The sequence below is a fragment of the Laccaria bicolor genome, genomic scaffold (assembly GCF_000143565.1).
Source record: "Laccaria bicolor S238N-H82 LACBIscaffold_97 genomic scaffold, whole genome shotgun sequence".
Classification (NCBI taxonomy): Eukaryota; Fungi; Basidiomycota; class Agaricomycetes; order Agaricales; family Hydnangiaceae; genus Laccaria; species Laccaria bicolor.
This window is the reverse complement of record NW_001889968.1, coordinates 70,829-80,415: the sequence shown is the minus strand read 5'-3', so window position 1 is coordinate 80,415 and position 9,587 is coordinate 70,829. Positions and strand designations below refer to the sequence as shown.

Genomic DNA, 9,587 nt, shown 5'->3' with positions numbered 1-9,587 from the left:
TGTCCTCGTTGAAGCTCAAAATATGTCTATGATATGCAACATTAGTATTAAATGAACCTCAGGCAGCCAATCTGAGTAATTTCAAATGTTGTTTTCTATTAGATACAGTCAGCGGTCGGTAGCAATAAAGCAGAAGAAAAAAATAAATGCCCAGATCACGTGAGTTCAACTTCAATATGTACAAACAATTTTACCATGTGCGTGGTAGTTCTGTTTGTATTTGTTTCAAAAAATGTGACATCACTGGGTTCAACTTCAATATGCACAAACAGTTTGATGGGCAACCATTTTGAGCAAGAATCCATGCCATCACCAGTATATATTGCATAATTGGTGTCACATCACCCAGGTTCTACCAGTGATTTTGAAAGAAAATCCTACAACTCTGCCATATCTACTCCAAATTACATCAAATAAAATGCAAAAAGCTTTTAAATTTGCAGGCAATTTAGTTAAATGCACTGTAGTATAATGTATTACATAATCAGTTCTCAAAACACTACTGATGTATTCACAAGCAAAGCTGCAATTTACTAGATACCATCTACACAAAAATACAATATTGAGTGAGACTTCACGCCATTGCCAGATACTATCAACTACAAAAATGATGAAAGAAGCCTATAAATAGCTAGAGTGCCTGAAACCCTGAACATAGAGGACTACAAAAGGCTAGAGACCCTGAAACCCTGAACATGGGAAACCATCAATTTTCGTGGGAAAAAGGCAAAGTTCAGCGTTAGAACGCTGAAAAATTCCTTGATATCAAGGGTAATAAACGAGTCTCTTCGTAAACTCAGAGGACTCGTAACTTTGTCTTTCAACTTGGGTAACACCATCTTGAATCAGAATATCCAAGTTCAAGTTCATTTCTGAGAGCTTCTTGAGAGTTGAACTTGGTGTTAACTGACCACAAACTGCACATCCAGACTCCTCAAATTGATTTGGATCTATATCTTCACAGAAATCTGTAAATATCTGATGCAGTAATTTTTGGGAAGGAGCTGAAGGAGGAAATTCTGGGTTTAAGCTTTTATTTTGATATTTCTTTACTGCTTCCAAGTTTAAAACTTTATATTTTTCTTCATTTTTTTCTTGGTGTTTTTTGACTGCCTCCAAGTGGCTGGCCTTGTATTTCTCTGGGCTTTTTTCCTGGTATTTTTTAACTGCATCCAAGTTGCTGGCCTTATATGTCTCTGGGCTTTTCTCTTGATGTTTTTTGACTGCATCCAAGTTGCTGGCCTTATATTTCTCTGGGCTTTTCTCTTGGTGTTTTTTAACTGCCTCCAAGTGGCTGGCCTTATATTTCTCTGGACTTTTTTCTTGGTATTTTTTTGACTTATTTAAATTAATAGCTTTCTTTTTTTCTGTCTCGTCTTTCTCATCTATAAATTCAAATATTTCTACATATTCTTTACATGATTTACACTTGTGACTTTCAATAATGCTCTGAATTTCTAAGCTTTTTGACTTGGAATGAAGTTTGATGTTATGGCATTGAGCAATAAATTTTAAGTTAGGAATGCTCAAGTGGGAAATGAGCTCTGTAAGGGGCATCTTACAAAGTAAAGTTGGACTTTTGATACTCTTCAATGTATGGACTTCAGATTCAGGTACATAGTCTGAATATTTATACATCCCTCCTGTATTCACCTCATTTATAGCAAATGAAGAAAGCTTCTCAGCTGAGAATATACCTGCAGGGCCACCCCCCAGTATTTCACTTTTAGTTACCAAGTCATTATGTGGATTGAAACTTTGTGTTGGTTTAAACCCTGGAAGCTCCAGTTCCAAAAAGAATACTACAGATAAAGCAACTATCCTGATACACAAATTTTTCGTGATTCACGTTGAGAACTTTGACTACTGCAAAGTTGAGACTTGGTGGAATATATTCAATACCCAATGTAATTTGCCAAGTTTAAACTAGTTAGAGCTTCGCCAAATTCTTTTCCTAAGAGTAGCAAAGTCATGAGATCTCAATATATTTCTTTTCAATTTCAAATCAAGTTCCTGGCATTTTACTGCAACCAGATCTCTTTGAGAAATGATGGTAAACAATCTGAGAAGAGTCAAAAAAGCTCTAACATATAATTCCAAGAGTGGAGAAGATCTTAGATGCAACCACAACTTATGAAGTTTTAAATCTAAATATTCAGAAAATGTGTAGTCACTTTTACATAGCTCAGGGCTAAGTTCAACACAAGTAGAAAAGCCATCATTTTTCAAAATCAAAGTTTCTGACCATGAGCTTTGTGCATTCCAGTGTAAGGGTGATACTCCTGATGTATGCCTATATATATCATCATATCTCATATTTGGGTACTCATCCATTTGTGGTTGAGAGGCAAGGCCTTTTGGCACTCTATACTCTTCCATTTATGGTTGAGAGGCATGGCCTTTTGGCATTCAATACTCTTCCATTTATGGTTGAGAGGCACAATAAATATGCTCTTCCATTTATGGTTGAGGGAACAGACATAGCTTATATAATTTATGTATTTTTCTCTCAACCATGTTGAATGGAAGAGGCTCAACCAAATGGTTGGCTGCCAAAGGGCTCGGATTGAGATCAATCACTATAGAGGGTGCCCAAGGGTTAGGGTTGTAATCAACCTCACTGGAATCAAGGTAGTTGCCAAAACTTCCTTGATCCCAGTGTAAAAGATCTAGAAGATTGCTCAGTCCTGAGTTACATATGATCAAGCTAAGGTCTTACCATAGTTTAAGGAAGAGGTGGCATAGAAATCCATAGGATTTAACTGGCAGAAAGCCAATGATGTGTTTTCTGGGTTAAATATATTAAATTTGAGAATATGCACTAAAAAGGGCAAGTTACATACCTTCTGGGCTCAGAATAGCCAGAGAACAGGGAGTTTGTTGATCTAGAATATAGAAAGATTAGCAGAGCACCTACAGAAATATAGAAATAGGCTTACATGGCCAAAAATGACCAAGTTCAGAGCTAACACCAGTATTTCCAGATCTGAGCATGTTCCAGGTGTTGGAAGAGAATACAGAGGGCATAGAAGTGTAGCAGAGAAGGCCTAGAAGCCATAGCAAAAAGAATTGTAGCAGTAGCATGAGTGGTTGACTCAGAATGGAGTGAACAAGGTGCCAGCAAAGCAAGATGATGGTGGTTCAAGTTCAAAAGGGAAAGTTTACTATTATTTACCAGAAGCTTTGAAGTACCCAGGAAGTTTAGGGCATGTCCACATTCCTTATTTGGGAACTTTTTCCCACAGTACATGAATTATAGCCTCTTCTTATACATTTCTAAATGTACTGAAATCATATGACCAGGATGATTTCTTATTGAGAAAAATATATAAAAACATGAATAAATAGGTGTCTTTGCATATATCTCAGGAAAGAAAATAGCTAGTCACATTTTGTGACCACATTGAGAAATATAACAGCATGCTCTATAAAACTGTCCCTAATTTCCTTTTCAGGTCAATTTTCCCACAGTACCAGAAACACAGCCTCTCACTTAGCTTTATTAACAAGAATTGTAGCCCCTTTGCTTAGCTTTACAAATATATATAAATAATGTCACACAGATCATTCCTTATTGAGAAAAACACAAAATACTGAAAAAATTGGACACTTTTTGAAAATAGTCATGTATTTTGACCAATATCTGCATAAGAAAGAAGACTAGTCAGATGATATAATCACATTTCTGATATTTAATGTTGCTATACTATTGGAGAGGCTGTATTCAGGGTCCAGGATACACTTCCAAATATGGGAAGCTGCCCAAATATAGCTAAATTATTGTGTACAAGTTTCTTCACTTTTTCCTCATTTTCCAGCTGTTTTCTCTGAGTTGTTTTTTTTTCTGTCTATATTTAGATATGGACCCTGAACACAGCCCCGACAACAGCAAATATCATTCCGATTTTTCTTCCCTTTTTTGGCATATTTTGTAATCATGTTATACAATCTATCTGGCTTTGTTCTATTTTTAGAGATGGACCCTGAACCCTGAACACAGCCCATTCATGATCATGGCAATGGTGAATACCATGCTTATTTTTCACTTATTTTGCACTGCTTCTCAACCTATCTGTTTCCATTTTTCAGACAGCTTTCTATATTTGGATATGGACCCTGAACCCTGAACACAGCCTCTCCAACTTACTAAGCAATATTCTGATTTTCTACACATTTTTGGCCAATTTATTTGCCATTTTTCCTGATTTTATGGCTGCTTCTCTCCTTAAGAGAAAAGGTTCCCGCGGTGATGAAAGGTAAATCAATGAATGAATCAATGAAAAATTTGTCTAAGTCCTCAGTTGATAAAGAATGAGTCTTACTCGTAAACTCGTAAGGACTCATAACATACCTCCACGAAGGGATGTCGGATTCATGGATGGTTTGTTGGAGCATTTTTGGGACGTGTAGTAGTATCGAAACAAATCTACGCTGAAGGGAATCGAGCCACAAGAAAGTCCTGGGCATAGTTTATTACAAGTCCAAAAAACATGAAATTACAAACAGACGTACCTCCACGAAGGGTTGATGGATTCGTAAACGGTTTGTTGGATCGTTTTCACGATGTGTAGTAGTGTCCAAACGAGTCTACGTTGAATGAAATCGAGCCACAGGAAGGTCTTGGGTAGAGGAGGGCATAAGTGCAAAAACACAAAATTACAAACTGACGTACCTCCACGAAGGGATGACGGATTCGTAAATGGATTGTTGGAGCGTCTTCGGGACGTGTAGTAGTATCCAAAAGAGTCTACATTGAGGGAAATCGAGACACAGGAAGGTCTTGGGCAGAGTTTAGCAGAAGTGCGAAAACACGAAAGTACAAATAGACGTACCTCCACGAAGGGATGACGGATTCGTAAATGGATTGTTGGAGCGTCTTCGGGACGTAAGTAGTATCCAAAAGAGTCTACATTGAGGGAAATCGAGACACAGGAAGGTCTTGGGCAGAGTTTAGCAGAAGTGCGAAAACACGAAAGTACAAATAGACGTACCTCCACGAAGAGTTGACGGATTCATAAACGGTTTGTCGGAGCGTTTTCGAGACGTGAAGTAGTATCCAAACGAGTCTACGTTGAGGGAAATCGAGACACAGGAAGGTCTTGGGCAGAGTTTAGCAGAAGTGCAAAAACACGAAAGTACAAAGAGACGTACCTCCACGAAGAGTTGACGGTTTCGTAAACGGTTTTTTGGAGCGTTTTCGGGACGTGAAGTAGTATCCAAACGAGTCTACGTTGAAGCGAATCGAGGCACAGGAAGGTCCTGGGCAGAGGTTGGCATAAGGGCAAAAAGACGAGTCACGGCATTGCCCAAAAATGACGTACTTCCCCTTGCGGGCTACCTTCCATTTTGAAAGGTAGCCCCGCCAGGGNAAGTACGTCTTTTTCGAAATTTCCGTGACTCAACTTGTGAGTCGTTCCTTTGATCCGGAATATTCACCATTATGCTCACAACTTCTCAGTACCTTCCTGCAGTCCATTTTGCTTGAGCACAGACTCGATTCAATACCTATGCATTCCATGAACAAGCTCCACAAAACCATTTACAAAACAGTCAACTTCCCATGGAGGTAAGTAGGTTTGTATTTTCGCTTTTTTGCCTTATGCTCACCAATTGTTCAGTGACCTGATCCCCGGTCCGTTTCACATGAGCGTGGACTTGATTCGATACCTACACATTCCACGAACAAGCTCCATGAAACCGTTTACAAAACGGTCAACCTCACATCGAGGTAAGTAGGTTTGTATTTCTGCTTTTTTGCCTTATGCTCACCAATTGTTCAGTACCTTCCTGTGGTCCATTTCGCATGGGCGTGGACTCAATTCAATACCTATGCACTCCACAAACATGCTCCACAAAGCCATTTACAAAATGGTTGAGTTCCCATCCAGGTAAGTAGGTTTGTATTTTCGCTTTTTTGCCTTATGCTCACCAACTGCTCAGTACATTCCTGTGGCCTGTTTCACCAGAGCATGGGCTCATTTGCACAAGTTGTCAGGACCTTAATTGTTGTACCTTCAATGTAAACAAGTTGAGTTGCATGAACATGAAAATAGAGGCAATGCATTCATTCATCAGAGTCTGGAAGCCAAATAGAGCAATATATTAGCCACAAGCTACATCAACGACAACCTGGATAGGGCTAAAAGACAGTAATAATCAAGGAATGGTCAAGTAGACTAGGAAAGTCATGTAGGTGAACCAAGCAGATGATTGTGGGAAGAAATCACTTTCGTGGGAGAAAGTCAAATTTCAGCGTTACCGCGCTGAAAAAAGTCCTGAGATCCTGGGTAATAAACGAGTCTCTTCATAAACTCAGAGGACTCGTAATGCTGTTTTAAAGCCAAGGCATTTACACGCAGACAAAGAAATTTATTTCCAAGCAGGCGCTCAAGATTTAATTGCCCATCAGCTCCCAGAGTATTGCACTTGGTGTTTATTGACTTTTCAATCTTGGTGAACTTCTCTTTTAGTTCATTGATAGATAGTCTAACATCTGCAATCTCCCAGCCATCATCATATTTGCCAGTGTGAACCATTGTTTCAAGTTTATAAAGCTCTGCTTTGACTCCACTCATCTCATCCTTCAACTCTAAAATTTCTTGAATTAGCTTATTTGCCAAATTCTTTGACTGCCTTGGACTTGGCTTGGTTTGTTGAACAACTTGTGCTGCCCATTCTTCTCTCAAAAGATCCTCACTTATATCAAATTCTTCCAGCTTAGCCAAAATAGCAGCAGCTTCATTTTTACGAGCAACAGCAGCATTCCACTTTTTATAGACATTGGCCCGAGGCTGTGCAGTGCTGTACACTCGGTGTGTTTGGAATGAACCAGCTGGTACCAAGTTTCTTGGAAGCTCTGGACGAGAATTGGAGGATTTGTGCTTGAACATGAGGGTCAGAGATGAAGAGGGGGGGGCGGCAAGAAGTACTCCAGCTCCAATCTGCCTTATCTGACCAATACAATCAATCAAGTCCACGTTTCGTGTCAAACAAGAACAAAAGCACAAAAGACGAATGACATGAGAATAGCGCTTGTGTAAAAGTCCGCCTGTATACTTCAATGATCCGAATAAGTGCCACCGTGTGAACAACCACCCCCCTTGTCGCTCAGCCTGACGATGATCCTTCCGTGAATCCAGGAATTTGATGTAGGGTGCATGGGGCATGGCCAAAGCAATCAAAGAATGTTTGGCAGTAGAGACTGGCCACCATTTGTTCCGTTTCTTCAAACACTGCCTGTGTGGTTGAATTGGAAAGGTAGTGTGCCTTTAATCTCCTCACACCATCACCTGGCCACACTGTCATCAAACGCCGCAAGGCGTCCACATATGCCAAGCGATCCTGCCACTTTTCTGCCACAAGACCCTGCATGAAGAGAGGAACCCCATCAACTAAAACTCCATCACTGTCCTCTGGGAAAATGCTGCGTATTAAATTCTCACGGACACCAGCAGAAGAATCGGAGGCCCACGCTGAGGGCAGAAGATAGTGATCGAGATGGCATACTTCATAGCGAAGGTTTTGTTCGAAAGCATTCCAGATCACCTGTGCCATCATGAGAAGGGAGAGATGATCAGTTTTTCCTTGCATCGCCACTACGTCACCCCAGTAAACAGTGCCTGGACGATCACCAATGGACACCGCACTCGAGAAGATGGACCCTTGAGCCTCCTTTGCTTTTTGTGCATGACGTTGATTTGAAGGATTAGGCTTCTTTCCCTTATTCTTTTGCATGCCACCGAACGAGGCATTGCTCGTCAAGGGGACTGAAGGCACCAACTGCATTATCTTCGCGAAATCGTGCAAAAAGCTGCGCCAATGTTGAGGCGATGGCAGTTGTGGAGTCGAGTCAACGCCGACGAGGGACTGGAGCCACTGATCCCGCATCATTAACCAGGCCAAGATCATCAATCTGTTATGGTTACCACTGATGAAAAGGAAGGGGTCCGGAAATTGATAGCCATGCAAATTACGCACAGAAAGGCTAGAAGAGATGCAGCGTGGGTTTGTATCCACAGCCGCTAAGGCATTCTTCCATGTGGGGGATTGCGGGGGGACAAAGGAATGTTCAGGCTCGTGAAATTTTGTATGATTGACAGAAGCTATTTCAATAATAATGAATTAGTATCATAACCACCACACAACCTGTAAAAGAGGAACTTACTTTGAGCATTATTGTTCGGATTGACGCCAGATGTTTGGGCAGTAGTGTTCGCATTGACGCCAGATGAGCCTACTAAACAGATTCAACCATGGGTAAGTGAGTTTGTTCACTTAAACACAAAAAAAGCCTACCATTGGTGAGTGTCACATTGGGTTCTTGCGATCTGGTAAAAGACTCCACTACAGCCACACCACTGATAGCTTGCATGACAACGGGCTGGGGATCAATGATACCAAAATGTCCCTTGCGCCAATTTTGGCATGCAGAAACGTACTCTCCACTTCGAGGACATGCTGTGATGATGGCGGGGTAGGGTGTCCCAGGATATTCTTTGTATGTGAACTCGCGTGGATCCATGTCATTCGGCAATCGCCCCCGGATGACCGGCATCTTCTCCCAACCAGGTGGAACAATCATGCGGATAATCATATTGGTTGACAGGTTCGCTGGCGGACAAACATACCAACCAGGTGCACCAACCCAGTAGAGCATGGCAATGCATTCTGTACTGTCTGTGATTGCACCCTTGATGGACTCATCCACTTCGTGGATCTTCCCAGTAGGCTCGTTCAGACGAAATGCCCATTTGGTGTGCCAATCAAACATGGCGAGAGTTTCAAGGTAGACACGTTGAAAACCAGCGATGCGGTAGACCAAGTCACGTTTAGAAAATGTACAGAATTTGAGCTGAAGAGCGGCATCGACTGTCTTGTTGGCAAAGTCACTTCAGTCACCCACCTTGAACAAGCTATTAGCCTTGTAAAATGTAAGAATGTATCCAGGCTAATAGGTTGTGTGGCCATTTATTTTTTTGCCTTTGGGAGAAAATATAATATTGGATTGGGTAGAAAATATTTGACCTGTAATATTGTGACCAGAAATGTTTGGGTAAATAAATTGTGTTCAAAAATATCCTAGTCAAGTGAAAGTGGTCAGAAATATTTGAAGGGGTTCAGACTGGTAAGAAATGTTTGAAGTGTGTCAGACTGGTAAGAAATGTTTGAGCCAAGTCTAACTGGCCAGAAATGTTTCAGTGGTGTGACATCAATCAGATATATTCTAAGCATGTCACACTGTTGAAAAATCTTTTAGCCTTGTCACATGGCTCAAACATATCTGACCAGTGTCACGGGGTATCTGGGGTCCCAGTTTCAAGAAAAAAACTTGTTTTTTCTGGTGCAGTTTTCTCATCATTTTGTACATTGCTTTTTTTTCCCCTCAAAACTCATCTAAGTTTGTTCTCACCAATACCCCACTTCTATCTGCCATTTTCACCACTCTAAGTCTGTTTTCACCAACATCCCACTTCTCTCTGTCATGTTCACACCACTCTAAGGTTGTTTTTACCAACACCCCACTTCTCTCTGTTATGTTCACCACTTTAAGTCTGTTTTTACTAACATCCCACTTCTCAACTCAACCA

The 9,587-nt window shown here is 40.8% G+C and overlaps 3 protein-coding genes across 3 annotated transcripts; 1 reads left to right on the top strand and 2 right to left on the bottom strand.

Annotated features, from left to right (window-relative positions):
* Positions 1–2,460: 2,460 nt before the first annotated feature.
* LACBIDRAFT_318610 (uncharacterized protein) lies at positions 2,461–3,027 on the bottom strand (the record flags this gene model as incomplete). Its single annotated transcript, XM_001890446.1, has 4 exons — positions 2,461–2,669; positions 2,720–2,788; positions 2,844–2,885; positions 2,940–3,027. 4 exons carry the CDS (start codon positions 3,025–3,027, stop codon positions 2,461–2,463), a joined length of 408 nt encoding a protein of 135 aa, XP_001890481.1.
* A 2,480-nt stretch (positions 3,028–5,507) lies between these two features.
* LACBIDRAFT_318609 (uncharacterized protein) lies at positions 5,508–6,023 on the top strand (the record flags this gene model as incomplete). Its single annotated transcript, XM_001890452.1, has 4 exons — positions 5,508–5,566; positions 5,619–5,728; positions 5,781–5,888; positions 5,941–6,023. 4 exons carry the CDS (start codon positions 5,508–5,510, stop codon positions 6,021–6,023), a joined length of 360 nt encoding a protein of 119 aa, XP_001890487.1.
* Positions 6,024–7,107: 1,084 nt separating this feature from the next.
* LACBIDRAFT_318608 (uncharacterized protein) lies at positions 7,108–8,770 on the bottom strand (the record flags this gene model as incomplete). Its single annotated transcript, XM_001890445.1, has 3 exons — positions 7,108–8,102; positions 8,165–8,233; positions 8,296–8,770. 3 exons carry the CDS (start codon positions 8,768–8,770, stop codon positions 7,108–7,110), a joined length of 1,539 nt encoding a protein of 512 aa, XP_001890480.1.
* Positions 8,771–9,587: the final 817 nt, after the last annotated feature.